Here is a 26,840-nt window from a genome sequence, read left to right as displayed (position 1 = left end):
GGTCACAGGCTGAGTCACCCCTGGCTCCAGGTCCCGGGAGGGAGTGGATTCTGACTCTTATACATGGGACTGTGCAACCTCCGACCCCAGATTCAAGGCAGAGTGACCCCTCACTTCAAATACATCCCAGGCGGGAGTGGCCTTGACATCCAGGTCAGGTGGTTGTGGTTGTCCTTGATCCCCAAAGACACCCCCTGCTGGACCACATGTCACTGTGGCTGCTGCTGGCCCGAGCAGTGGGGCTGCACTGGGCAGATGCTCTTGGCCTGAGCGGGACCCTCTTCCCAGGCCCCCCAGGGTGAGCCGGAAACTCCTCCTCCTCGACGCAAGGGGAAGGGGAAAGGCAGGAAGAAGGGGCGAGGTCGCAAGGGAAAGGGCAGAAAGAAGAAGAATCAGGAGACCTTGACCATGAGTCCACCTCCTGGCTCCCTGGAGAACCAGGTAAGGCACCTGCACCTCTCCCTTCCGGCCTCCGGTTCCCACTGATCTTGGCCCCTCGTCCATGGTCTTTGCTCTGGTTGCCAATCCTTGAACTCTGGCTTATCTCAGCTGATGGACGACCTTGGTGGTGGTAGCGTGTGGTCCTGTCTTATGAGATCTTCCATCTCTGTGCCCCCAACCCCCAGTCTTAGAGAGAATGCAAGGAGGTACCCAGTTGAGTACCTTCTTAGTAGGGCATTCTTGGTAAGGGCTACTATTTAAGGGGACATCCCTGGCTGGAGTGAATGGTGGGAATCATTGGTTAGTATGGGGAGCACTGGTTGGGGCCATTGGTCAGGGTTTTTCATTGGGGGAGTCACAAATTGAGGGCCCTATTTGACCTTGCTGGTATGCATTGCTGATTGGAGATCACTGAGGGAGTTATTAACTGGGGTCAATATTGGGGGAATTGCTTGTTGGGGTTCACTGTTGGAGGTCATTGATGGAGCCCCTTGGTGGTGCCCCTCATTTAGGGTTAATGGTTGAGGGCCATTAGGTGGGGAGTTGTTTGGAGAATCATCAATTGCAAGGACTATTGGGATTATAACTTGGAGTCAGTACAGGGTGATTTTTGGGTGGTCACGGATGGGTTCATTAGTTTGAGTCCCTGATGGGTTATCAGTTAGAAAGCCACTGGTTCGCGGATTACTGTTTGTGGGGTCTTTGGTTGGTGAGCATTCGTTGGGCTCAGTTTTGGGGATTTTTTGCAGGAGGATCATTGGTTGGGGAGTAACTGAGTAGTGTTTATTGGTTGGGCTTATTCGTTGAAGGATCACTAGTTAGTGCTTTTGGTAAGAGGGTTGTCACTGGTTGGGGTCATTGGCTAGAAGTTAATTGGTTGGGGCCGTTGGTAGGAGTCACTGGTTGTAGGAATAACAGATTCACTGGTGGGAGTCATTTGTTGGTGGGTCGCTGGGTGAGGGTCCTTGGTATGGGTCTTGGGGTCCTTGATTGGAGAGATCACTGGCCGCAACGTATACCTTGTGGGTCTAGAATGCGGACACCAGGAATAGTGTGTTCTTCCGCAGCTGCTCTCTCGGTCCCTGACCCTCACCTGGGCCCCCACCCTCTTCCTCCGCCTTGACCCAGTTCCTCTGCAGCTGTCCAGCCCAGAAGGAACTGCCCCTCCCTCTCTGACTGTGGCCTGGCTGGCTGACCACTGAACTCTGTTTTGGCACAGGACATGTGGGTCAGGCTCTGGGAGTCTGACCTTGACTTTGACCCCTGGGCTCTGGGGCCAGCCTTGCTAGCTGCCTTCCAGGCCTTCTGGGCTGGCCCAGCTCTGCGCCTCCTCCATATACAATAGCGCCCCCTGCTGGCGTCCATGGTCCAAGACCACTCCTAGGTCTCCATGGGCCTCAGATGTCTTTGGGAATCCTTCTCTGTCCCTCTCCCCAGAGTGGGGGTGAGAGGGCAAGGCCTGTGTCCTCCTCTGCCTCCTGTTTGTCTTAATCGGCCCGGTCCCAGATCTGATACCCCCTCCATCCTGGCTCCAGACGTCCACGGCAGTTCCTAAGACAGAGACACCAGCTCCGAATCTGCTTCCAACGCCCACACCTTTGGCCACCGCTGCCACCACCATTGTGACTGTCGGTCACAACGTCACCATCGTAGAGGTCAGCAGGAAGTGGATGGAGCTGCAGGAGGGAGGCCCAGGGGTGAGGGGCTGCAGGCAATGTGGAGGAAACGTCCGTGTGCCCCAATGCCTACAGGAGACCCTGGACCCTGACAGTGGAAATGAGCTGGGGACCCCAGAGACTGAGGCAGACGAAGATGAAGATGACAAAGAGGAAGGAGGTGGCCCCACCATGGGCCCTGACTTCAAGGCAGCAGAGCAACCATCTCTGACCGAGTTCCAGATCTTCCCTGTAAGTCTTGGGGGACTGCCCTAGGTGCAGAAGAAGGGACTCCTACCTGGAGCCACATGGGACCCCCATTCTCTCTCTTGACTTCTATTGGCCTTGAACGCTCTTGCATCACCCAGTCCAGTTGAAAAATGCAATCGTGACAATGTGACAGGCTCTGTGGATAGGGTGATGTGTTTGGCTTTTAGTCTAAGTGGGAAGAAGCCACGCAAAAGGGATCTGAGTTGGCGCTTTCAAAACTCCCTCTGCCTGCTCAGTGGTATATGGACAGTAGGGGGAGCCAGAGAGACAGCAGGGAATCCCACAGTCCAGATTGGAGAGGGGCCAGGGAATCCATATTTGGGAGTCTTAGAGCTGGAGCTGGGGAAGACAGATGCCTTGGTGGCACCACTGAGTAAGATGGGGGGGGGGGGCGCCCTAGAGAACCAGGTGCGAGTCCACGCTCTCATTGTGGGAGGGTTAAATTAGCAACACCTGTTGGGTGTCCACATTGGAGATACCAAGCCAGTACTGCTTAGAAGATTCTGGAGTTCATTGGAGGTAATAAAAGCTGGAAATAAAGACTTGAGACGTATCAGTGGAGAGATGGTGTCTCTGGCCAAGGCATTGCATAGAATTCCCTAGGGGAGGAACGCGGTCAGAGACGGGGTCTGGGGTTCAAGCCTTGGTGTTGGACAGGGTGAGCGGTTGTAACTCACTGATTCTGATCACCTGTTCTGTACAAAGCATTGTCTGAACTCATTCCTCTTCATGTGAAAACCCTTTGTGAAGGGCTTTCAAAAAGTTCGTGGAAAATGTACAATTTGAAAACACTACGCATGGACTTCAAGAACATTTGCCCCAAAATACACCCAGCTTTTAGTTTCATTTCCACAAACTTTCCAAAGTCCCTTATTTAAAAAAAAATATTTAGTTATTTATCTATTTGAAAGGCAGAGTGACAGAGGGAGGGAGAGAGAGACAGAGAGGTTTTCCATCCATGGGTTCACTCCCCCAAGTGGCTGCCATGGCTGAGGCTATGGTGTGGCTCCTCCAAAGCCAGGAGGAGCCCAGAATTCCATCCAGGTCTCCCACGTGGGGGAAAGGGGCACAAGCTCTTGGACTGCTTTCCCCCGCACGTTAGCAGGGAGCTGAATCGGAAGTGGAGCAGCTGGACTCAAACTGGCCCTCGGCTAGAGGATGCCGGTGTTGCAGGCCATGGTTTAACCGACTGCCCCAGACACTGGCCCCTGAAGTCCCCTCTTAGAGTTGTCATTTGCCCACCCGCTTCATAGCTGAGCCTATAACTGGCCTTAAGAATTAAGCCAGTTGGGGTGGGCGTTGAGGCCGGTTAAGCGGCTGCTGGGGTTGGTCCTGGTTTAAGCGGATGCTGTTCCACTTCTAAAGCAGCTTCCAATCCTGCTGATGTTTATCCTGGGAACAAGCAAGGGATGACTCAAACACTTGGGCATCTGCCACTCACGTGGGAGACCAGAATAGAGCTCTGGGCTCCTGGCTTTGGCTTGGCCCAGCCCAGGCTCTTTTGGGGGAGTGAACCAGCAGATGGAAGACCTCTCTCTCTCTCTCTTTCAATAAATAAAAGAACCAGTTAAAAAGGAGTCCAGTGTGTTGCTCAACACCGAGCAGTAAGAGGCACATCGCATCCGGGGGGAGGGGCTGTCTGGGGTTTCTGGCCTCGTCCTGTGGGGCATTGCTGGGCTGATGCGGGGGACTTGCTCAAGGGCAGCAGAGGACCCTGTGTGCGTGAGTGGGGGTGGTGGGTTCACATCTCTCTTCTCCCCCCGCCCCAGGGCGCTGGAGAGAAAGGAGCCAAAGGAGAACCCGCGGTGATCGAGCAGGTGAGGGGGGCGCTGCCAGCGGCTTGTGGGGTCTGGCTGGGGCACGGCTCACCCTCTCTTCTCCCTGCAGGGACAGCAGTTCGAGGGACCCCCCGGCGCCGCAGGACCCCAGGTGAGCACTGGCTGAGTTCCCCTCTTCCCGCCTTGCCCTTGGTCAGGGTTAAGCCCCTGGGGTCCTGGAGGTCACTGGACATCTGAGGCTCAAGGGATAACTCAGCAGGGGGTGGGGTAGAAGGTCAGGGGTTGATGTGGGTCAAGACCGCATTGTGGGGGGTTGGGGGCTGGGGGGCGGAGCAGGAATGCTCAGAGGCAGGGAAGGGCGGTCTGTCTGGGGTCAGAAGTCCACGTGGCTCAGACTCTTGCATTTCCTGTAACTTCCGTCGCTCTGTCCATAACAGGGGGTGGTTGGCCCCAGAGGCCCTCCTGGACCCCCTGGATTCCCGGGGGACCGTGGCTTACCGGTAAGAGACGCCCCCTGGATCCTTCTGGAGGGAGCAGGGTTTGTTTTGGGGGCGCGGAGGTCTCATCGTGGGGGCAGCACTGCCTCCTGGTGTCTGGGAACAGCCCGTCGGCTCCTCTTCCTCTTCCGTCTTGGGCACGCTTGTTCCCTGTCTGGTCCTCTTCCTGGCTCTTTCTCGAACCCCGTCTTCCCGTGTTGTGGTGTCTGCCTCTGAGACCTCTGAGACCGCCATGAACCTCCCTCTTCCCATCTCCCTGTCTTTCCCTGCCTCTCTCCTTGCCTCCATCTTTCTCTGTTTCTTCCCGCCTCCATGCATCTGTGTTGCCCCCACCCCCCAGGGCCCTGCTGGCCTCCCAGGGATCCCTGGCATGGATGGGATCCGGGGTCCCCCAGGCACCGTGATCATGATGCCGGTAAGGAGGGGGAGGGTGGCGCAACGTGAGGGGCGGCTGGCGGCTGACCCAGGAGGGGGTTTCCCCTCGGAGCGCCCCTCACCACAAGTTGTTCCCTAGTTCCAGTTTGCGGGCAGCTCCCTCAAAGGCCCTCCAGTCTCCTTCCAGCAGGCCCAGGCCCAGGCAGTGCTGCAGCAGGCTCAGGTGAGGGGGCTGGGGAGGGTGGCAGAGGAGCGAACCAAGACAGAGACGGGGCTGGGGCACATTCGGTTGGGGGATCTTGTAGGAGACTCAAGCTCCGTTCCCCTCTGTTTTCCCAGCTGTCCATGAAAGGTCCGCCTGGCCCGGTGGGGCTCACCGGGCGTCCAGGCCCCGTGGTGAGTGAGGAGCCTGCCCAGAGGAGGGGGTACACCGTGGAGAAGGGGCACTTCCCTCCAACTGCACCCGCTTCTCTCCTCCTCCAAGGGTCTCCCTGGATATCCGGGTATGAAAGGAGAGATGGGAGAAATGGGGCCACAGGTGAGCCTGGGGCCATGAGCGGGGGTGGGGGGACAGGACTGGGTGGGAAGGGTCTTTCCTCTGGGCCATGGGAAAACGTGCTGGCTGGAAACACCCCTACCCTTCCTCAGAGGTGATCCTGTCTTCTTCCCTTCCTCTTTTTCTCATTCTTCTAGGGTCCTCGAGGCCTGCAGGGCCCCCCTGGGCCCCCTGGCAGAGAGGGCAAGATGGTGAGTGTCTCCCAGGTCTCCTGGTCACCCTGCACCCATCCCTCGGTACCTGGGCTCGGCGTCAGGGGGATCAGAACACTGAGAGCAGGCAGCGGCGGGCAGTTCCCGTGTGTGACGGCGAATCGGGCCAGGGGGTAGCATCGGGGAGGTCTTGCCAGTGGGAGTGAGGCTTGTGAACAGGTGAGGAAGAGCCTATGTGCCCGAGACAAGTTCGGCTCATCGGAGGGAATGCTGGACAGGACAGCTCCAGACGGCGGTCAATGGCAGGAGGACCACGCTATGGCGGCCACAGGGCAGCGAGCGGAGGCTGGAGCTAGGGACTCTGGGAGTCGGTGAGGGGGCTGACTTGAACTAGACAAAGAGCATTGAGGATAAAGAGGAAGGGGCGGGTCTGAGGTGTACTTGGGAGGTTAAGATGGGACACGGAAGACTCTATCCAAGGAAGGTGCTCTCGAGTGGCGGTAGAGGTCCTGATGATGTGACGGTGACAAAGCTGACGTGCTAAGCTGAGACAGGCACAGGGCAGGTCTGTCCCTGACCCCTGGGCTTGCTTTCTCCCTAGGGCCGCTCTGGAGCAGATGGAGCTCGGGGCCTCCCAGGGGACACAGGCCCCAAGGTAGGTGATGTGGCCAGGACTGGGACCCGGGTTGGTGGGGTTGGGGGGTGGCGCACCAGGGACAAGGGTTTGGGGCTGAGCTGGTGTCTCTCTGGATAGGGTGACCGGGGCTTTGATGGCCTTCCGGGGCTGCCTGGTGAGAAGGGCCAAAGGGTGAGTGTGTTGACCCTGCTTTCAGACCCAAGGCCCCTTCCCAAGATGCACGCTTCCACCTCAGGGTGAGCCCTGAGCCCCGTGTTTGAGCCCTCACCCCTCACCCCATCTCCTTTTCTGGGGGGGCTGGTCTTCACCAGTGCCACTCTGCTCTGAACTGCCATCTGTCCCCTACTCCAGGGCGACTTTGGCCATGTGGGACAACCTGGCCCCCCGGGAGAGGATGGTGAGAAGGTGAGTTTGGAAGGAAGTTAGGGATGATATGGAGACCGTGAGTGAAGCTTGGAGAGTGCGCAGGGGCTGGGTGCAGGGCGAGGGTTTGCACTGGACGGCCAGGGCACCCAGGTGCAGAGGGCGGGCTCAGGCAGACAGCTCAAGGGGTGTGTGGGGGGGTGTTCTCTTCACAGTGAAACCACCAGAGGGGGCGCCCATGTCCCTCATCAGAGAGCCTGGGTTTGAATCCTGGCTCCAGCTCCCTGCACTGTGCACCCCGGGAGGCAGCAGCCGATGGCTCAAATGCTTGGTCGCTGATGCACACATGGGGGACCTTCGTTGAGTTCCAGGCTCCTGGCTGTGGCCTGGCCCAGCACTGGCCATTGTGGGCATTTGGAGAGTGAACTGGCCGAGGAGAGCCCTCTGTCTGTCTTCCAAATAAAGATTTATTTATTTATTTAAAAGAGTTACACAGAGAGAGGAGAGGCAGAGAGAGAGAGAGAGAGGTCTTCTATCCGCTGGTCCAGTCCCCAGTTGGCTGCAAAGGCTGCAACTGTGCCAATCTGAAGCCAGGAGCCAGGAGCTTCTTCCAGGTCTCCCATGCGAGTGTAGGGGCCTAAGCACCTGGGCCATCTTGTACTGCTTTCCCAGGCCACAGCAGAGAGCTGGATCGGAAGTGGATCAGCCAGGTCTCGAACCAGTGTCCATATGGCATGCCGGCACTGCAGGCAGCAGCTTTACCCACTATGCCACAGCGCCGGCCTCAGGGTTAAAAAATTTTAAAAAAGAGAGAGGACCAGGGGATACTTTGACGTTAGGAGGTAAGATTCGGGGCTGCAGATTTAGGATAGGAGTCGAGAGTGTGAACGGAACCCCTCGGGCTCGATTCCCAGAATCCTGGGGACCTCTGAGGTCCCCAGGAAGGGGCTGCCCAGATGAGGGGAGCGAGTTCTCCAAGCCTTGTGTGTCCCCTCCCCAAGTAACGATGCCTTCCCATAGGGAGCGGAGGGTCCTCCAGGGCCTACCGGCCAGGCTGGCGAGCCGGTGAGTATCCGGGTTGCTCAGGCCCGGCCTTGGTGCAGGGGAAGAACTTGGGCTGCAGTTCTCAGAGGTCCCGCAGCTCCTGGGCCTTGCCGAGGTGAGGCTGGGCGGCTGCACCTGCTGTTTCCCTTTCACAGGGGCCGCGAGGACTGATCGGCCCCAGAGGCTCCCCTGGCCCCCCCGGACGCCCGGTGAGAACACCCTGGGCTCTCTGCACCCCTGCCCATCTTTTCCTTGCCTGGGTCCCCGCTGCACGTCCATCTCTCTTGCTTGATTTCTCCGCCTGCTCGCTTCCCCAGCCGTGCCCCCTGGTGTCTCATACTCAGGCCCCTGTCCTGCTCTCACGCCCACCTGCTCTCCCCCCAGGGTGCCACAGGAAGCGACGGGGCTCCAGGTGCCAAAGGCAATGTGGTACGTGGCCTGCCCTCTGACCCCTGGCCCTTGGGACACGCTGACCCCTGCGGCCCTTCGTGCCCTTGTCCACTCCCACGTGCACCTGTGTCAGCTCCACTGACCGCCCCCGCCCCCACCCGATGCCATGAGCCCTTCTCTCTCTCTCTCTCTCTCTGCAGGGTCCTCCGGGAGAGCCAGGCCCTCCAGGACAGCAGGGAAACCCAGGGTCACAGGTTTGAACTCTCGTTCCCAAGGGCGGGGGTGGACGCTGTGGTCAGCGGAGGCTTTAGGTCCTTCCTGGCCTCTGCAGTCCTGGCGCCCACTGTTTCACTCTCATACCTCCCCCACCCTCTTTTCTTTATGTCCCCAGGGGATCCCCGGCCCCCAGGGACTCATCGGGACTCCTGGGGAGAAGGTGAGTGACAGCTCTGGCCGCCCTCACCTTCCTAGGTCTTCCTTCAGCCCTGTGGCCAGGAAGCGCCCTCCGCCCTGGGCCCCTTTAGTGATCTGTGGCTGGTGATAAACGGTCACATCACAGTCCCTGCTGCAAGAGGCAGACCCTCACCGAGGGCCACTCGTGACGGGGCTATCATCAGCGAGCAGAGAACCCCAGAGAAGCGCTGTCCGTGGTATCCCCAAGAGCCTGGGGGGCCTCCTTTCTCTGCGCCCAGTGGCCTGGGCTCTGTTCCTCTGCACGTCTGTCCCCGTCTCTCCTAGCAATCAGGCCCCTTCCTGCACAAACTTCAGCGTCCCCCCCCCCCCCCCCGTTTCCACTTCTCTGTGATCCTGGGCTTTCTGTCACCATTTCTGGTCCCAACTCCCTATGATCTTACACTTTTTTTTTTTTAAATGTATTTATTTGAGAGGCAGAGTTACAGACAGAGAGGGAGAGATGGGGAGAGAGGTCTTTATCCACTGGTTCACTCCCCAAATGTCCACAATGGCCAGAGCTGGACCAATCTGAAGCTAGGAGCTTCCTCCAGGTCTCCTATGTGGATGCAAGGACGCAAGGACTTGGGCCATCTTCTACTGCCTTCCCAGGCCATAGCAGAGAGCTGGATGGGAAGAGGAGCAGCCAGAACTTGAACCAGTGCCCAGCAGGCAGAGGCTTAGCCACAGCACCAGTTCCTGACCTTAGACTTTTAAAAAATATACAGTTTCCTTTTTTTTCTTTCTGGGTCATTTTTTACGGGGATACAGTGTCATAATTCAATATATGAATACAATGTATAATGATCAAATCGGAATAATTGGTATTTCATCTCCTTAAACAGTGATCATTACTTCATGTTGGGAGACTTTGAACTCTTCTAGTTTTTCATAAAATACATAATAAATCATTAAAAACTAAAATAATATATTTGAGAGAGAGAGAGAGAGAGAGAGAGAGAGAGAGAGAGAGAGAAAGCAAGCGAGCACTGATTCACTCCCCACATGCCCACAGTAGGGTCAGGCCAGGCTGAAGCCAGGAGTCAGGAGCTCCGTCCAGGCCTCCCATGTGGGTGGCAGGAACCCGAGGACTGGGCCGTCTTCTGCTGCCTGCCAGGGTGCGCAGGAGCAGGAAGCTGGAATCAGGAGTGAAGTGGGGACCCGAACCCAGGCCCTCAGATGAGAGAAGCAGGTGTCCTGGGTGCTAAGCAGGTGTCCTAACCACTGTGCCAAGTGCCCAGCCCATCTCACAACTGTTTTGCGTCCCTTCTCAGCCCTCCCAGAGGCAGAGGAGTTCTGAGACTCAGAGAAGGCAAGGGACCTGCCCAGGGTCACACAGCAAGTCTGAGCTGAGCTGGGATAGATTTCCTGGGCAGTGCCATGGCTCCTTCTCTCTGAGCAGAGCTATTCCTGGGGGGAGCTCCAGGGTCCTGAGACCCCCGTCTCCCCCTACCTTTCATTTCCTTTCAGGGCCCTCCTGGAAATGCAGGCATTCAGGGCCCCCCAGGAGCTGACGGTCCTCCGGTGAGCACCTGGAGCTGGGGGGTGGGGCACAGGTGGCCAAGCTTGGTCTCTGATCACTTACAAGGCTTCTTTCCCAGGGTCATCCGGGCCAGGAGGGCCCCACGGGAGAGAAGGGGTCCCAGGTGAGTGACTAAGAGGGAGGCTGGGCCAGTGATGAGGGCAGAGCCTGGACTCTGAGTGTGGCGAGGACCCTGGGGGTGGGGAGGGGGAAGGCGGGGCTGGCACTGACCCTCTGTTCCTCTCAGGGCCCAGCGGGGTCGGCAGGTCCTCCGGGCTACCCGGGCCCTCGAGGCGTGAAGGTAGGTGACACTCAGGCAAGGCGATTCCTTGGCATTGGCTTTGAGGGTACAGCTTTCTTACTGCACACGAGGGCAGGTGGAATCTTCATTATATCGTTGTGTGGAGCCCTTGCCCGTCTTCCTGCTGAACCAGGGTCGTTTTCCTTCCTGTTTGTTGCACTCTGTATTTAGGGGAGCGTTGACCGTGATGTAAATTAAACCCAGGTTAGCTCAAGAATTACGAGAGGAGCAAGGAAAAGAAAAGGCATTTCTGGATGTGTGGGGAGAGGAATCAGCCGGCCAGGCAAGCTGTAGGGGAGCGAGGATTGGGTCTTGGCGATGATTTGGCCCTTCCTCCAGCCCAGCGCCAGCCTTCTGATACCAAACTCCACTCAAGTTCCTCACCCAAGATACTGTAGGGTTTACACAGAAGCTGCACATGTCCCCCCGTATATTTTGGTATTATTATTATTTTTTTTTTTAGGATTGAAATCTGAATTAAAAAAAAAGTATTTGAGGGAGAAAGAGAGACACAGAGCTTCCATCTGCTGGTTCACTCCCCAGATGCCTGCAAAGGCTAGGGTGGGGCCAGGGTGAAGCCAGGAGCCTGGAGCTCCATCCAGGGCTCCCACGTGCATACGGGGCCCCAAGCACTTGGGCCATTCTCTGCTGCTTTCCCAGGTGCATTAGCAGGGAGCTGGATCGGAAGTCGGGCAGCTAGGGCTTGAACCAGTCCTCTGATAATGGGGTGTCACAGGCAGTGGCTTAACCCACGGCACCACAATGCCAAACCCAGACGAGATTTTTTGGAATGTTTCCAACCTGTGGTTGGTGCACTTTGTGGCCACAGAGCCTGCAGATACCAAGAGCTTACTGGACGAGAGTGCTTCAAAAAGTTCCTAGAAGTTTGAATTAAAAGATAAGCTCATTTTGATGCAAACAATCGAAATCCATGCAGTTTTTTCATAATATGCATTTTCCATACATTGAAAAATGTTTTATTTAATGAGATAGTGAGAAAAAGAGCTCCCATCCATAGATTCACCCCCAAAATGCCCACAAGGGCTGGGGCCTGGGCCAGGCTGAAGCTGGGAGCCTGGAGTTCAGTCCAGGGACTCAACTACTTGAGCCATCACCTGCTGCTTCTAGGGTGTGTGTCCCAGGAAGCCAGAATCTGGAGTGGAGCAAGGACTTGAACCCAGGCCCTCCAGGGTGGGGTGTGACCATCCCAAGTGGTGTCTTCCGTGCTGCCCCCATGCGTCTATTTGATTAGTAGCTATTGTCCATCTCTTACTGTGCCTAATTCAGAAGCTCATCTTTGGCATAGGCATTTGTGGGCAGGAAAAAGCCACCATACAGGTATTCCAGCACTAGGCAAGTGTCAGGTAGACATTGGGAGTCTTGTTCCCCGCATCCCTCAGGACAGGGTGGAATGGTTGTCGTCAGCACCTGTGTTGTTGGCAACCTAATAACATTGTAGTTGGAGCCTATGAACAACTGTGGATATGGACTCCCAGGCTGTAGCTGAGTCCACTTCCATCGGCCCCAAGGGCAGAGAACAATTGTAGCCAAGTTCAGAGACATCATCGTGGTCAAGTGAATGACCCCTAGCAGGAGCCTGCTGCGACAGTGGCCGAACACATTGCTACATTGTATCCAAGTGCACTTCCTTTGTGGCTGCTGAGCTCAGCTGGGTTGTGGCCAAGAGCAGTTTCCCGAGTTTGGTGTGAGTGGCATCCAAGCCCGCCCTGAGCAGGCTCCTTGTCACCAAGCACAGAGTCGCCTTGTTGCCAGGCTCAATGGGGACACATTTCTCTGCCTTCAGAAGGAGGTCTGTTCATCCTCTCTCTCTTGCCAGGAGGAACTGTGCACACAGTGTCCCCGGGAGATGGGAATGAATTACTTGGAAATTTGGCCTTCCCTTTACAACTCCCATTCTGAAGACCCTGGGAGGCTGCCAATCCGGGAGGGGGTGGGGGGAGGCGGGGAGGGGCGAGTGCATCCCACGCTGGCAGATTCCTGGGGAAGACCACTTCCTCTGAGGCTGCCCCCAGCCCGCTCTGCTCCAGCATCCTTTTGGGACTGTTCTGGCTGGTTTATTTATTATTTATTTTTTATTCTTTAGGGTACTTCTGGCAATCGGGGTGTCCAGGGAGAGAAAGGCGAGAAGGTGAGAAGGGAAGAGATTCCTTGGAGGGGCAGGGAGAGCCCCCCTCATGTGGCCCTTCCCTTCCCCGAGACCTTGACTTTGACCTTGATTTTGACCTGTCTCTGCTCCCCCCAACCCCCATCTTCCAGGGAGAGGACGGCTTCCCTGGCTTCAAGGGTGACGGGGGCCTCAAAGGCGATCGGGTAGGACAAGCTCTGGATGAGGGGTCGTGAGGTCTGGGGGGCTTGGGGACACAGGCAGGGGGTGGGCGAGGGCTCCAGGAAGCGGGAAGGACCAAGAACTGATACCAGGGCCTCTCTTCCCCATTCCAGGGGCAGCCTGGACCCCCAGGTCCTCGTGGAGAGGACGGTCCTGAGGGCCCAAAGGGGCCGGAGGGGCTGCCCGGTGAGGAAGGTCCCCCAGGTGCAGCTGGAGAGAAGGTGAATGAGCCTTGGTCGCCCCTCCCCCCTTCCTGGCTTGCAGCCCAGGTGTTCTCCAGCCATTTGCCTCTGCCCTCTGCCCTTTCACCTCTGACCCCAGGAGGTGGCCCCTCTCGCTGTCATCTTTCTCAGCTCAGCATTTCAGAGCCATCCCATGCAACAGGCATTTTAAAGAAAGATTGATTTACTTGGAAGGCAGAGGTAGAGAGAGACACAGAGAAAGAAATGTCAATCTTCCATCTGCTGGTTTACTCCCCAGATAGCCACAATGGCCTGAGCTGGGCCAAGCCGAAGCCAGCGACTCCATCCAGACCTCGCACGTGGGTGGCATGGGCAGCTTGGCCCATCCTCTGCTGCTTTCCCAGGCACATTAGCAGGGAGCTGGATCAGAGGTGGAGCAGCCGGGACTCAAACCGACCCTCCGATGTGGGATGCTGGCACCGCAAATGGCAGCTTAACCCACTGGCCCCATTTTCCAGATGAGAAAATAGGCCTGCAGGGGTTGAGTGCCGGCCCCAGGCTCACTCTGCTTCCCTCCTCCCCTCCCCCGCTGGCCTTCTTTCCAGACTTCTGGGTTGCAGTTTCTGACTTTGCCCCATAATCTCTCTGCAGGGCAAGCTGGGGGTGCCAGGTCTCCCCGGGTACCCCGGACGTCCGGGCCCTAAGGTAAGAGGCTGGGGGACTGGGGCTGGGCGGGGCAGGGGCCAGGGATGAACATCCAAGGCTCCTGGCTGTGACCTCAGGGGTGAGCTGCCCCCTCTGTGGTCACTGGGAGGATACGGGCTTTGGCATCAGGCAGGCTTGGGCTCAGACGTTCAGCTCTTACCTGCTCAGTGCACTTGGGCAAGTCATTCCTTTCTACTATGTCGCTTGAGATCCTTTTATTGTTACAAAGTTTATTTTTATTTATTTGAACGGAGGAGAGAGAGAGAGAGAGAGAGAGAGAGAGAGAGAGAGAGAGAGAAAATTGCCCATTTGCTGGTTCACTCCCTTCATGCCCCAAACAGCTGGGGCTGGGTCAGGCTGAAGGCAAGATCTGGGAGCTAGCTCCATCTGGGTCTCCCACCGGAGCCATCACGCCCACCCCCCGGGGTGTGCACCAACAGGGAGTCGGAACTTGCAGCAGAGCCGGGACTCGAACCCAGGTGCTGCAGTGTGGATGCAGGCGTCCCAAGCAGTGCATCCTCACCTGCCCCCTCCTTGGATCTCATTTTCTCACCCGCAAAATGGAGAGACCGGGAGGACCGACCCAATCAAGCTGATGATGATGGGGAAAATTTCGGATCCTTCTTATTGAGTATGACTGAGATGTGCTTATTAACCAAGTCAGTGAAGGGGGAGAATCATGAAAAACACTTATCTTCCATATCTTGGATTAATTATAGCTTGCGACAAAATGTTCTTAAACGAAACATACATTTGCTTGCCAGTGGTTTGATGGATGAGGACACCAACAAAATTCATCTTTCTCCCTAATCCACACCCACATTACCTCATGGGTAATTTCTCGGTTCTGTTTATGTCAAGGAGAGCAGCAACTTAAAGACATTTGGGAAGGAATTTGAGTTTTGTCCTGTTGAGCTACTGGTGTAGTTATCTCGTCCACATCTAATTTGATAGCAGTTTTCTAGTTACTTCTTAGATTTTTTTTGTCCACTTAATTTTGATATACATCTTTTATTATTATTCGAGAGGGGGAGGTCTCATGGGTTGGTTCGTTCCCCAAATGCCTGCAACAGGGGTGCAGTCCGGGTCTCCCATGTGAGTGACAGGGACCCAAGTACTTGGGCCATCGCCTGCTGCCTCCCAGGGTGCACATTAGCAGGGAGCTGGAACAGGGAGCAGAAAACCTGGGGGCTCTAACCCAGGCTTGGGTGTCCCAATGGACGACTTAACCACTAAGCCAAGTGCTCGATCCCATCACGACTTTTATAAATGCATGGAGTCCTTACTCGAGATGTGGATTGAGTTCCTGACTCCCAGCTCTGGCCCTGTGGACATGTGAGGAGAGAAGCAGCAGATGGGTGCTCACTCTGTCCCTCTGTCTCTCTGCCTACTCCTCATCCCCTCTCTTCTCTTGGATTCTTTCCATTTAGGGATCCATTGGATTTCCTGGGCCCCTGGGCCCACTAGGAGAGAAAGGGAAGCGGGTAAGTGGTGAGCCAGGAGGAGCAGTTGGCTCGAGGGGACCAGCGTGTGCTGTGCATGAAGGTGGCTGTGTATGTGCCTGGCAGCATTTGTGTGCACACATGCCCCTGTGTGCAGTGCAGGGTGCATGGCGGTGGTCACTGCTGCTGTGTGACTGCGTGTGCCATGAACACACATGAGCGAGGGGCGTTAAAAGTTTGTGGGCAATGGATGAAAAGATGTTTGCTTTGGTGCAGAGATTTTTTTGAAATCCATCCATAGTTTTCAAAATATGTTTTCCATGAACTTAAACATTTTTATTTATTTGAAAGTTGAGAGAGAGAGAGAGAGGGGGAGAGGGAGAGGGAGAGAGAGAGAGAGAGAGAGAGAGAGAGTCAGTCTTCCATCCACTGGCTCACTCCCCAAATGCCCACAACAACCAGGACCGAGCCCATCAGGAGCCAAGAGACAGGAGCTCCATCCGGGTCTCCCACATGGGTGGCAGGGACCCAAGTGCTTGAGCCCTCCCTGCTGGCTCTCGGGGTGCGCGTGAGCAGGGAGCTGGAATTGGAAGCAGATCTGGGACTCCAGCCCCAGGCACTCTGCTGTGCAATGCCTGCACCTCCATGAACATTTTGAAGAACTCTCCTGTGCGTGGATTTCAACACTTGTCTGCTTTTTTTACGTTGACCTCCGTTTTGCACGAGCATTTTCGAACACTCTCGTGTATGTCTGTCTCCTGTGCTTTTCCATGCAGAGCCCTCGGGCTGCAGCCTGGGGCTTCTGCCTGCTTGCGTGTTGCGTGGCCATACACAGGTGCCTACGTGTGTGTGGCACTCTCAGTGCTCTGTATCCATGGGCCCATGTGTGTGTTGCTTTGTATGTATTGTAGCCGGGCCAGTGGCCACTGTGACTGCACGGACAGTGGCATGTTGGTCAGGGCCTTCCTGTGAATCCACGCACGCACGTGTTTGCACCACGTGCAAGGCATGCATTGGCTGCGTGTCACCCTCGGGCTGCGGACCTCCAAAGGCGTGGCACAATGGCAGGCGGCGATGTGTGCAGACCGCAGAGCTGTGACGATCGTGTGTCCGTGCAGGCGAGCAAGCTTGTGGGTTGGGCTTCTGTCGGTGTGCTCGACGTGCAAGGGTGCGTCTGTGACCTTTGCTGGCTGTGGGTGCCGGTGCTGGGCGTGTGCATGTGTGTGTGTGTGTGAATGAGTGAGACACAGGAAACTTCTGGCCTGCAGAGCAGAGCACCGCTGGGCTTGTGTCACCCCTCTGCACCCCAGCTCTCTTCCGCTTTCTCTCGCCCAATTCGTTTTGCAGGGCAAAGCAGGGCAGCCGGGGCTAGAAGGAGAGCGAGGACCACCAGTAAGAACACGCAGGGACTGACCAGGGGGCGGCGCGGGGAGACGGCGGGCGGGCAGGACAGTGGGTCTGGGTTATGTTGGTGTCCCTGGTGGGGGAAGCAGGAGGGGGCTGTGGAAGGAGAGGACTTGGGGGGTTGTGGCCCTACCCTCTAGGCTCCCTTCTCACTTCTGATCTTTTGTCTTCTTTCTGTTTCAGGGCTCCCGTGGGGAACGGGGACAGCCGGGGGCTACGGGGCAGCCAGGTCCCAAGGTAAAGGGCCAGTGGCCAAGGCCCCCAGGCAGCTCCTTTGTCCCAGGCTCACCCAAGCCCCCTCTCTGACCCGAGTCCCTCCCAGGTGAGTGTGTTCTGGGGCCTGAGTCACCTTCGCTCTGTCCTAGGGTGACGTGGGCCAGGATGGAGCCCCTGGTGTCCCTGGAGAAAAGGTGAGTGAGGGGCTGAGGGTGCACTTTGAAATTTCTTATTTATTTGCATTGCAGTTATTTTCTTAAAAATGATTGATTTATATATTTGAAAGGCAGAGTTACAGAGAGAGAGGGGAAGACAGAGACAGAGGTCTTCCATCCACTGGTTCACTCCCCAGATGGCTGCCATGGCCAGGGCTGGGCCAGGCTAAAGCCAGGAGCCCAGGATTCCATCCAGGACCCCCACGTGGGTGGCAGGGACCCAAACACTTGGGCCATCCGCTGCTGCTTCCCCACGTGCACCAGCAGGGAGCTGGGTCAGAAGTGGAGCAGCTGAGATCCAAGCCAGGCACTCGGATACAGGATATGGGCATCCCAAGAGCAAATGCCCGCCTCTCTCTCCGCACCCCCTTAATCTGAGAGGCAGAGAGAGCGAGCGGCAGCTCCCCAAATGCCTGCAACAGCCAGGCCAAAGCCAGGAGCTGGAACTCAGTCCAGATCGCCCATGAGGGTGGCCAGAACCCAGCGTGTGCATTGGCGGGAAGCTGGGGTCAGGGGCTGGAGCTAGGACTAGAACCTTGGCTCTCCAGCGTGGGATGAGAGTGCCTAACCACCTGTCAGGCAGACACCTGCCCTGTGTGTGAGATTTTGAGTGGAGGACAAACCCAGGGCGGGGGCGACCTAGCACAGCGGAGAGAGCCCAGCTCTGACACGCGAGACCAACAAGTTCAAGTCCTAGCTCGCTGTGTGACGTTGGGCAAGTGGCTTAACCACTCTGTGCCTCCGTTTCCTCCTCTGTAAAGTGAGTGTTACCACAGTCCTCACCCCAAAGGCAAATGACTGCTGGGGAGTCTCCACCCTCTGCCTGGTATGCATTAGGTGCCTAATAGCTGCCAGCTCTCAGGGTCATTCTGTGGGGCTCTGGGGGCAGGGAGCAGGCCAGGGGGTGAAACAACACCTTCTGCCTCCATTTCAGGGCCTCCCTGGTCTGCAAGGCCCCCCGGGATTCCCTGGGCCTAAGGGCCCTCCCGTGAGTGACTGGGGAGCCCGTGGTTGGGGGGTCAGGTGGGAGGGGGACTGGGGAAGGGGCGAGGCTTCATGCCTGTGCTTGCATGGTGTCCTCCAGGGCTCCCAGGGGAAAGACGGGCGACCGGGGCACCCTGGACAGAGAGGAGAATTGGTGAGTGACTGCTTGACCTTGAACCCCTGACCCTAGTAGGCCCCAACCTTCCCCCACTCTGTGTGAAACCCTCTATTCATTAATTAATTTTCTCTCCAGGGCTTCCAAGGTCAGACAGGCCCGCCTGGACCAGCTGGTGTCCTAGGGCCCCAGGTCAGAGTGGACTCCTCCCTCTTTCCCCTCCCTCTCCCCCTCCCTCTTCTCCCTCTCCCTCCCTCTTCTCCCGCTTCCTCCCTCTTCCCCCTCCCCCTCCCCGCCCTGTACTGCACCTGCTGGGAGAGAATTTGGTGGTAGTGGGGGAGCTGCATCTTTGACCATCCCCGCCCCCCCCCATTCAAAATGAGCCCTTCCCCCCTCCACAGGGAAAGACAGGAGAAGCTGGGCCTCTGGGGGAGAGGGGCCCCCCAGGTCCTCCAGGGCCACCTGGAGAGCAAGGTCTTCCGGGCCTGGAAGGCAGAGAAGGCGCCAAGGTGAGACCCAGCCCATGGTGGGGGGTCTCACCATGAATGGCCCCAAATCCCCTCAATGGCCCTCGCACCACCTCGGGGCTCTGATCATCCCTGGGGGAGGGGGTCCCCTCACCAGATGCAGCGGCCTCCCATCTTCCTCCCTTTGTCGTCCTGCAGGGGGAGCTGGGCCCACCAGGGCCCCTGGGAAAAGAGGGGCCAGCTGGTCCCAGGGGCTTCCCTGGCCCCAAAGGAGCCCCCGGTGACCCAGTGAGTAGCATCTACAGCCCCACCCCCCACCTCCCGTGCCTGGCCGGGCTGTGAAAGAGAAGGGACATGGCGGGGGGGGGGTCATGGGGAGGGTCGTGACAGGGCGTTCTTGGATGGAGACCACAGTGAACATAAAGGCAGGGCAGGTGCAGGGGCCTGGAACTGAGCTGCAGTGCCCAGTCCCCAGAAGGAGGTGGGGACCGTGCCCCTGCTCCAAAGTGAAGATGGGACCTGCGCCTCCTTGGAGGTGTCTTGACTGTGGGTCATTTCCTTTCCCAGGGGCCTGTCGGCTTGAAGGGTGACAAGGGTCCCCCAGGCCCAGTTGGGGCCAATGTAAGTGTCAGCCCATCTGCTGGGTGTGGGTCAGGGAGGAGGGGACTTGGGGTGTCCGGGAAACTTGGGTTGGTCACGGTGAAGCCCTGGTCTTGGAACTACACAGGCCTGGGTGACCCCAGCTCTGCTACTCCCTGGCTGGGCCATTGGAGGGGGGGGCTCTGTTTCCTTGTCTGCCCGACATCTGATGGGTGATCTCATCTTCTCTATACGAAAGTCTTCAAAAACAGCAGGGAAAGCAGGTGCACCTGTAGAACAGAGTGGACGGGGGAGGAGCAACCTAAAGAGGCTGGTGGGGCAGGTCTCCCTGAGAGGTAGCATCAGAGCTGAGACCTGGACGGGGATGAGGGAGGAGCCAGGTGGAGACAACAGCCTGTGCAAAGGCCCTGTGGCCTGCTACCCTTCATGCTCCCTCCCTCCTTCTCAGGGCTCCCCAGGAGAGCGAGGTCCTTTGGGCCCAGCTGGCGGCATTGGGCTCCCCGGCCAAAGCGGAGGCCAAGGCCCTGTTGGCCCTGCAGGCGAGAAGGGGTCCCCGGTGAGTGACCTGCCCGCCCCCTACCCCCGCATCCTCAGGACCTGGCTCCTGCAGAACCTCCTAGCCCTGACACCCCCCACCCTTGTCCCCTGTCCCCCTCAGGGAGAGCGTGGCGCTGTTGGCCCCACTGGCAAGGACGGGATCCCAGGGCCCCTGGGGCTCCCGGGCCCTTCTGGGGCTCCTGGGCCTTCCGGCGAGGAAGGGGACAAGGTGAGGGGTCCACAGAGAGGTGGGGGAGGGTCTGGGGCAGGAGGCGGCGGCCAGGTGCTCCTCATTCTGCTTCCTCTTCAGGGAGAAGTGGGTGCGCCCGGTCACAAGGGAAACAAAGGAGATAAAGGAGAAGCGGTGAGTGGGGGTCCCTGCACGTGTGCGTCGGGGGTGACCTTCAGGGGAGGGAGGAGGGGCCAGGGAAGTGGAGGATGGGCAGGTTAGGGTGACGCCTGCATCCCTGAGCCCTGTGTCGCCATCTCCATGCGAGAGGCGCTCCTTGGGCTCCCTGGAGTAGCTGGGCCCCTGGAAGGGTGGGTAGCAGGTGTTACTCCCACTCTCCGTTTGCGTGTTGGTATACGCATTTCCCTCTGTTGCAGCTTGGCATTGCTCTGAGCCATTCGAGCCCCAGCTTCCCCCCTCCCCGAGTTTCAGCTCCAGTGCTGGACACCAGAGAGCCCGCCCCGTCCCAGTCTCAGCGGGACTTCTGGGAAAGTGCCTGTGTGTGCCGTGGGCTCTCGGTGGTCTCCAACCCCAACCCCGTCCACTGGCAGTGGGGGACGTTAGTGGCTGCGACTCCCTGGTGGTGGGGAGGGGGTGGCTGACATCGGTAGTGCTGCCCCCCACCCCAGTCTGGAACCTGATAGAATGATAGATTCTTCTGTTCTGTTCCCTCTTCTAGGGCCCCCCTGGACCAACAGGGATCCGAGGTCCTGCAGGACACCCAGGCTCCCCTGTGAGTGCTCTCAGTGTTACGCCCCCGCGCCAGCCCCTGGCGGGAGCAGAGTATTCCCCACCCTCACTCAACCTCGGTCCACTTCTCAGCCCCAGAATCTGACCCCATCCCAGCCTCGCTCCGCCCCGTGGTGCTGACACCCACCCAGTCACCTGCAGATGACTCAGCCCCGTTTCAGTGTCAACCTTGAACCCCTCACCCCAGTGGGTTCTTTTGATTTTAAAGACTGATTTATTTGAAAGTCAGAGTTAGGCCGGCGCCGCGGCTCACTAGGCTAATCCTCCGCCTAGCGGCGCCGGCACACCGGGTTCTAGTCCCGGTCGGGGCGCCGGATTCTGTCCCGGTTGCCCCTCTTCCAGGCCAGCTCTCTGCTGTGGCCCGGGAGTGCAGTGGAGGATGGCCCAGGTGCTTGGGCCCTGCACCCCATGGGAGACCAGGAAAAGCACCTGGCTCCTGGCTCCTGCCATCGGATCAGCGCGGTGCGCCGGCCGCAGCGCGCCGGCCGCGGCGGCCATTGGAGGGTGAACCAACGGCAAAGGAAGACTTTCTGTCTCTCTCTCTCACTGTCCACTCTGCCTGTCAAAAAAAAAAAAAAAAAAAGAAAGTCAGAGTTACAGAGGGAAGTGGAGAGAGAGAGAGAGAGAGAGAGAGAGAGAGAGAGAGAGAGAAGGGTCTTCCATCTGCTGGTTCACTCCCCAGATGGCTGCAATGGATGGGGCTGGGCCAGGCTGAAGCCAGGAGCCTGGAGCTCCATCCAGGTCTCCCATGTGGGTCTCCCCGCTGGGATCTTGACTCCACCCACGATCTTAACTTCAGTCCCAGCTTACCCCTTATCTTCGGCTCTCCTATGAAGCCCACCCTAGCCCAGTGCTATCACCAGCTCACCTGTGACCCACCCCCAAGGCGGACCCCAAATCTGACCTGGAATTCGGCTCTGACCCTTAGTCCCTTTGAGACTGATGGCTTCTACCCTCATGGCCTCATCTGATCTGCTGCCCAGTAAAGAGATCCGAATACCATTCAGTGGGAACTTGGGGATCACGTTTCCAGCACTAGAACTCTGGGGAGACACAGGCCCGGCACAGCAGGCCCCGACTGGACCCTAAATCCCCAACCCTAAATCCTGTCTCGGTTCGTTCTTGATTTCATCTCTGCACTCTGACCCTTTACCCAAATCCTTCCTGAACCTAAGCCCCAGCCCGACTCTTAACCTTTAACCCTTAACCTCCAACCCTAACCCTATGGCCAACCTTTGACCCTGTTCTCTCCCCAGGGAGCAGACGGAGCTCAGGGCCGCCGGGGACCCCCAGGCCTCTTTGGGCAGAAAGGAGATGACGGCCTCAGAGGCTTTGTGGGGGTCATCGGCCCCCCTGGCCTACAGGTGGGTGTAGGAGTGTACGGGGCGGCACCTCTGGTTCTTTGCTCTATATGCATACTTGTTTCTTTGTTTCACAGGGGCTGCCTGGCCCTCCTGGAGAGAAAGGGGAGGTTGGAGACGTAGGCTCCATGGTATGGACTCCCAGGGAAAAGCTACTGGGTGGGGGTGGCCCCATTTAGGGGATCACGGGGTGCAGGTCACTGTAAGGGTCATGCACCAAAGGTGACATCTGGGGACACTGCGGTCTTTGGGGGCCATGGAGTCACTGGCTACTACTCTGGCCCTCCCACAGGGTCCCCACGGAGCTCCAGGTCCCCGGGGTCCCCATGGGCCCAGTGGAGCAGAGGTGAGAACTCGGGGGCTCCGAGGTGGGGACTCCCGTTTCCCAGGAAGGATCGCACAGTCCCGCCTCTAACCCTTGCTGTCTCTCCAGGGCCCTCCAGGGCCGCCTGGAGGGGTTGGTCAGCCCGGAGCCGTGGGCGAGAAGGTGAGAGAGTGAGGGCAGGGGTGACAGCTGTCCTGACGGGTGCTGGGTGCTGATGTGCTGGGGCTCCTGTCTGCCAGGAGCGGACTTCACTCCGTTCTTTCCCGCTTTGCCCCCTGCAGGGTGAGCCAGGGGACGCTGGAGAGCCAGGACCCCCAGGATCCCCCGGCGTCCCGGTGAGTGACAGCACCATGTGGCCTTGCCCCTGTCTCGGGGGACGCCTGCCTTGGGGTGTCCTAGATCATGTGGCCCTCCGTGGGCAGCCCTGGGTCACCCACCGATGCAGTGCCCATGGGAAACTTGATTGTCCAGAGGAAAAACCCCAAGATTTGAGCTCTCAGAATGGGCTGCTGGGTGCACGGTGCACAAGGGTGACTCTCACCTCAGAGATGAGTTGCCCAGAGGGGACCGCTTTACTCATTCACCCAAGGTTGGCACAGGGGCTCCACGACCCTGCCCCTGACCAGCGGACAGCTGGGCCATCCAGACCCCCGACGCTTCCAAGTCTGGGTCTCCTTTGGTAGCCTACGCTACTATGAACAGTAGCAGACCACCCTGATGTCTGAGCTTCGTGTGCTAACCCTTGGCCTCAGGAGAGCCCAGGCCACTCTGACCTCTGACCTCTGTCTCTGCAAAGGGGCCCAAGGGAGAAGTTGGTGAAAAGGGGGATTCGGGCCCATCTGGAGCTGCTGGACCCCCAGGCAAGAAGGGGCCCCCCGGAGAGGATGGCGCCAAAGGAAACATGGTGAGTGGGGAGGGAGGTGGAGGCAGAGATGGGGGCGCCGAGTGTGCTTGCACCTGCTCCCAAGCTCCCACCCTCCAGCTGCCCGAGCCCTTGAGCAACCCAGAATGCGGCTGGATCAATGAATGAGTCAATGCGTGAACAAGTGAATGAGTGAATGAATGAAACAAAAATGCAGTGGTTATGTGTCCTCGTATGGGGTGAGAGGTGACTTCACAGGGAAAGAAAGAACTCGCTGCCATCAGGTGCAAGGCCAGACTTGGGTGGGTGTGGGTTTTGGCATTGGGGTTTGGGGTGCGGTAGATCCTGGAGGGCTTGGATTTGCACCTCCCACCCCCACCCATCACTGGGTCCCTTCTCTGAGTGTCCGTTCTGTCTGGGAGTCCCGCACTGGGAGGAGGAAGCGAGAGGATGCTGGCACCCATTAACCACGAGGGTATCCGCTCCAGCAGGCGGGGGACTTGGTGTCTTGTTCACTCATGTGTACCCAGCAACCAGAACTGGGACGCTTTATCTGTTCAGTAAATGCATGACTGCCCAATAACTCAGAGACGTGAATTTGGGTCATTCTGTCTTCCAGGGCCCCACGGGGCTCCCCGGAGACCTAGGACCCCCAGGAGACCCTGGAGTTTCGGTACGTGGGACCTCCCCCCACCCATTCCCCACAATACAGCCTAGATCCCATCGCCCTGCCTCCATGAGCCTGGGCAAGGTCAGTGGAACATTTCCCCCAAGCCCTGTGACCCCTCCCAACTCTGCCTCCCCTCCTCTGCCAGGGTGCAGATGGTGCCCCAGGGGAGAAAGGAGACCCTGGAGATGTCGGGGGACCGGTGAGTTGGGGAGCAGAAGATGTGGTCTGGGAGGGGAGTATGGGGCTGGCAGATGGGTGAAATGGGGAGGGGGCGGGGAGGTGGGTTTGTGGGGGCACCAGGACCCCTGCAAATTCTCCTCCTCTGCCTCTCTGGGGCTCCCCATGGATGCAGCTTGGAGGAGGCGGGAAGTGGCTGGGGCCGGGGTGGTGTCTGGGGAAAGCTGTCACGCACTCCTGGTGTTGTCGTCCCTCCACAGGGCCCGCCTGGCGCTTCTGGGGAGCCCGGTGCCCGTGGGCCTCCTGGCAAGAGGGTGAGTGATGCCTCCCATGGGTGACCTCGGCTCTGACCAGCCCGCCCCACCCCCCACGCCCGCCCTGCAGATGCACCACCTCTCACTGGCTTTCCTTTCCCAGGGTCCTCCGGGCCGCATGGGTCGAGAAGGCAGAGAAGGGGAGAAAGGTTCTAAGGTCAGTGCACCCCCACCCCGGGGAGGGCTCCCTGCACTGAGGCCCGGGCCATCAGAGGGATGGGGCTTGTGGCCAGGGCAGAAGGGGCTCTGACTCCCTCCCCCTCCCTGCTGGCAACCTCTGACTCTCTTGGTCGCCCCCACCCCCACCGCTGTCCGTTTTAGGGGGAGCCAGGTCCTGATGGGCCTCCCGGGAGGACAGGCCCCGTTGGGGCTCGAGGGCCGCCCGGGCGTGTCGGACCTGAGGGTCTTCCAGGGATCCCAGGCCCCGTGGTGAGTGATGTGGGGACAGGGGGTGTGGCAGGGGTAGGCCTGGCCCCTCCCTGTCTACACCCGCTCCTCGTGATCTCCTCCCGCTGGCCCTGGTGGGCGGCGGGCATGTGCTGTGCGTTCTGGTGGGAGGCAGCCCTCACTCTCTGTTTCATCCTCAGGGTGAACCGGGCCTCCTGGGAGCCCCCGGACAGATGGGCCCCCCAGGTCCCCTGGTAAGAGACTTACTTCTTTGTCCCTGCGGTCCCAGCTCTCAGGAGCACACTGGTCACCCAGGGACCACATTGGGGCTGCTGGCACAGGCTGGCCCCTCTCCTCTAACCATCCATGTTGACTGCTCATCCTATTGGTCTACATTGACCACCCACATCGACCATCATCTTGATGGTCTACACTGACCACCCATGCTGGCTGTCCATTTTGACAGTCTACACTGACACTGATCCCGGCCGTTCACGCTCCATTTGGGCCATTATCCAACCAACTCTATTCTCCTCCATTGTTCCGTCTGTCTCTTGACGGCCCCCATGATCGCCTCCCCCCATCTGAAATGTGGGTAATTTTCCTGGAGATTTCTCACTGAGAATCGCTGACTGGCCCTTGCTCTCCTGTCAGGGGCCGTCTGGCCTCCCGGGGCTGAAGGGAGACGCCGGCCCCAAGGGGGAGAAGGTAAGGGCATCTCATCCCACGCTTTCCCTGCCTACCCCATCCCCTCCTTCCCTCCCTCCCTGGCCAGGAGCTGGGAGGTGGGGGTGTCCTGCTCCCAGACTCAGCACCCGAAGGTTGTAGAAGAAAAACCTCCCAGCACCCCCCACCCCACTTCATCCCCTGCATGTACCTCTTTCGTCCTCCAGGGCCACATCGGACTGATTGGCCTCATCGGCCCCCCTGGGGAGGCTGGAGAGAAGGGAGACCAGGGGTTGCCAGGTGTGCAAGGCCCCCCTGGCCCCCAGGGAGACCCTGTAAGTGTGTGTCCTGCTTTGGGCGGGAAGAATATGTTCAAAGGAGCGGTCTGGGGATGGGGGGAGGGGTGCAGCAAAGACTGGAGCCCCTGAGGACTGGGAAACCCAGCTGTGGGTTGTGTCTGGGCAAAATCGGGGGCTTGTGGCTGCGGCTGCGGGGATGTGTCTGGGGCTGGGGGCCTCTCTCTTTGGAGGGACTGGATGCTTGTGAAGGGCTTGGGAACTTCCTCTGAGCAGATTGGGGTCTGGGCTGGGGACTCTGAGCAGTAGCATTGCACCCCACCTGTAGCGACACTGATGTCTCTTTCGCAGGGTCCCCCTGGTCCCATCGGGGCTGTGGGCCACCCTGGGCCCCCAGGCGTGGCGGTGAGTGTGGACGGGTTGGTGGGATGGGGCCACTGTGGTGGACCAGGCTAGGACCCCAGCTCTCCCTGTCTCTACCCCACAGGGTCCTCTGGGACAGAAGGGCTCAAAGGGGTCCCCGGTGAGTACACGGTGCTCCCCTGGGCTCCCATCCACCTCGGCTTGGCAAAGAACCTGCCATGCTTTTGCATTTAGTGTTTATTCAACACCTACGGTTGTGCCTCATCAACCCCTTGATGCCGTCTACGGTGCAACGCACCGTTATTTTATAAACCGCGCAGAAAGCAAATAGCTCTGCCAAGTCAACTTGCCAGAGGCGTGAAGACACTGATGTTAAATTACGGAAGGAAAAACTGTGGCTTCTGCTTAGCCCTGCACGTGTGTGTGTGTGTGTGTGTGTGTGTGTGTGTTGTGGGAAGGGGTCACCGTAGACAGAATCCAACCCCAGCAACTTCTCTCTATAGGGATCCCTTGGTCCCCGGGGAGACACTGGACCTGCAGGACCCCCTGGCCCCCCGGTGAGTACCCCCTGGCGGGAGGAGAGGACTGGGGACAGAGGGCAGGGGGTGGCCTCACTGGATCCCTAGAAGCACCGCAGTGGGCCAGGTGCTGAGAGGATGCAGATGGGGAAAGATGGTCCCTTACAGCTTGGGGTGGGCTGGGGGTGGGGACATCCACAGGGGCTGGGACCCGGGGCTTGTCTGTTTGGGCTCCCCTCCCCCTCCCCCATCTCTCCCTCCCTCCCTATCTCTCTTT

The 26,840-nt window shown here is 58.5% G+C and overlaps 1 protein-coding gene across 1 annotated transcript in view; it reads left to right on the top strand.

The window, feature by feature from the left end:
- The window catches only part of COL5A3 (collagen type V alpha 3 chain), a 38,179-nt gene that overhangs the window by 6,785 nt on the left and 4,554 nt on the right, over positions 1 to 26,840 (top strand). Inside the window, exons 6-62 of the mRNA XM_002722844.6 lie at positions 289 to 441; positions 1,977 to 2,096; positions 2,193 to 2,348; positions 4,136 to 4,183; positions 4,254 to 4,295; positions 4,582 to 4,644; positions 4,982 to 5,056; positions 5,156 to 5,239; positions 5,356 to 5,412; positions 5,501 to 5,554; positions 5,710 to 5,763; positions 6,326 to 6,379; positions 6,479 to 6,532; positions 6,713 to 6,766; positions 7,745 to 7,789; positions 7,924 to 7,977; positions 8,153 to 8,197; positions 8,359 to 8,412; positions 8,550 to 8,594; positions 10,079 to 10,132; positions 10,210 to 10,254; positions 10,378 to 10,431; positions 12,536 to 12,580; positions 12,709 to 12,762; positions 12,892 to 12,999; positions 13,612 to 13,665; positions 15,096 to 15,149; positions 16,455 to 16,499; positions 16,695 to 16,748; positions 16,877 to 16,921; positions 17,877 to 17,930; positions 18,027 to 18,080; positions 18,180 to 18,233; positions 18,443 to 18,550; positions 18,707 to 18,796; positions 19,076 to 19,129; positions 19,557 to 19,664; positions 19,767 to 19,874; positions 19,956 to 20,009; positions 20,554 to 20,607; positions 21,881 to 21,988; positions 22,063 to 22,116; positions 22,278 to 22,331; positions 22,419 to 22,472; positions 22,592 to 22,645; positions 23,107 to 23,214; positions 23,792 to 23,845; positions 23,988 to 24,041; positions 24,280 to 24,333; positions 24,437 to 24,490; positions 24,655 to 24,762; positions 24,921 to 24,974; positions 25,375 to 25,428; positions 25,614 to 25,721; positions 26,034 to 26,087; positions 26,170 to 26,205; positions 26,549 to 26,602. Coding sequence (XP_002722890.4) covers positions 289 to 441; positions 1,977 to 2,096; positions 2,193 to 2,348; positions 4,136 to 4,183; positions 4,254 to 4,295; positions 4,582 to 4,644; positions 4,982 to 5,056; positions 5,156 to 5,239; positions 5,356 to 5,412; positions 5,501 to 5,554; positions 5,710 to 5,763; positions 6,326 to 6,379; positions 6,479 to 6,532; positions 6,713 to 6,766; positions 7,745 to 7,789; positions 7,924 to 7,977; positions 8,153 to 8,197; positions 8,359 to 8,412; positions 8,550 to 8,594; positions 10,079 to 10,132; positions 10,210 to 10,254; positions 10,378 to 10,431; positions 12,536 to 12,580; positions 12,709 to 12,762; positions 12,892 to 12,999; positions 13,612 to 13,665; positions 15,096 to 15,149; positions 16,455 to 16,499; positions 16,695 to 16,748; positions 16,877 to 16,921; positions 17,877 to 17,930; positions 18,027 to 18,080; positions 18,180 to 18,233; positions 18,443 to 18,550; positions 18,707 to 18,796; positions 19,076 to 19,129; positions 19,557 to 19,664; positions 19,767 to 19,874; positions 19,956 to 20,009; positions 20,554 to 20,607; positions 21,881 to 21,988; positions 22,063 to 22,116; positions 22,278 to 22,331; positions 22,419 to 22,472; positions 22,592 to 22,645; positions 23,107 to 23,214; positions 23,792 to 23,845; positions 23,988 to 24,041; positions 24,280 to 24,333; positions 24,437 to 24,490; positions 24,655 to 24,762; positions 24,921 to 24,974; positions 25,375 to 25,428; positions 25,614 to 25,721; positions 26,034 to 26,087; positions 26,170 to 26,205; positions 26,549 to 26,602 — 3,777 coding nt within the window. The remainder of the gene's footprint in view (positions 1 to 288; positions 442 to 1,976; positions 2,097 to 2,192; positions 2,349 to 4,135; positions 4,184 to 4,253; positions 4,296 to 4,581; positions 4,645 to 4,981; positions 5,057 to 5,155; positions 5,240 to 5,355; positions 5,413 to 5,500; positions 5,555 to 5,709; positions 5,764 to 6,325; positions 6,380 to 6,478; positions 6,533 to 6,712; positions 6,767 to 7,744; positions 7,790 to 7,923; positions 7,978 to 8,152; positions 8,198 to 8,358; positions 8,413 to 8,549; positions 8,595 to 10,078; positions 10,133 to 10,209; positions 10,255 to 10,377; positions 10,432 to 12,535; positions 12,581 to 12,708; positions 12,763 to 12,891; positions 13,000 to 13,611; positions 13,666 to 15,095; positions 15,150 to 16,454; positions 16,500 to 16,694; positions 16,749 to 16,876; positions 16,922 to 17,876; positions 17,931 to 18,026; positions 18,081 to 18,179; positions 18,234 to 18,442; positions 18,551 to 18,706; positions 18,797 to 19,075; positions 19,130 to 19,556; positions 19,665 to 19,766; positions 19,875 to 19,955; positions 20,010 to 20,553; positions 20,608 to 21,880; positions 21,989 to 22,062; positions 22,117 to 22,277; positions 22,332 to 22,418; positions 22,473 to 22,591; positions 22,646 to 23,106; positions 23,215 to 23,791; positions 23,846 to 23,987; positions 24,042 to 24,279; positions 24,334 to 24,436; positions 24,491 to 24,654; positions 24,763 to 24,920; positions 24,975 to 25,374; positions 25,429 to 25,613; positions 25,722 to 26,033; positions 26,088 to 26,169; positions 26,206 to 26,548; positions 26,603 to 26,840) is intronic.

Source organism: Oryctolagus cuniculus, chromosome 16, assembly GCF_051225735.1.
Source record: "Oryctolagus cuniculus isolate XC-2025 breed Fujian yellow rabbit chromosome 16, ASM5122573v1, whole genome shotgun sequence".
In the NCBI taxonomy this organism is placed as follows: Eukaryota; Metazoa; Chordata; class Mammalia; order Lagomorpha; family Leporidae; genus Oryctolagus; species Oryctolagus cuniculus.
Note: the sequence above shows the minus strand (reverse complement) of the source record. Positions and strands in the feature narration are given on the sequence as shown.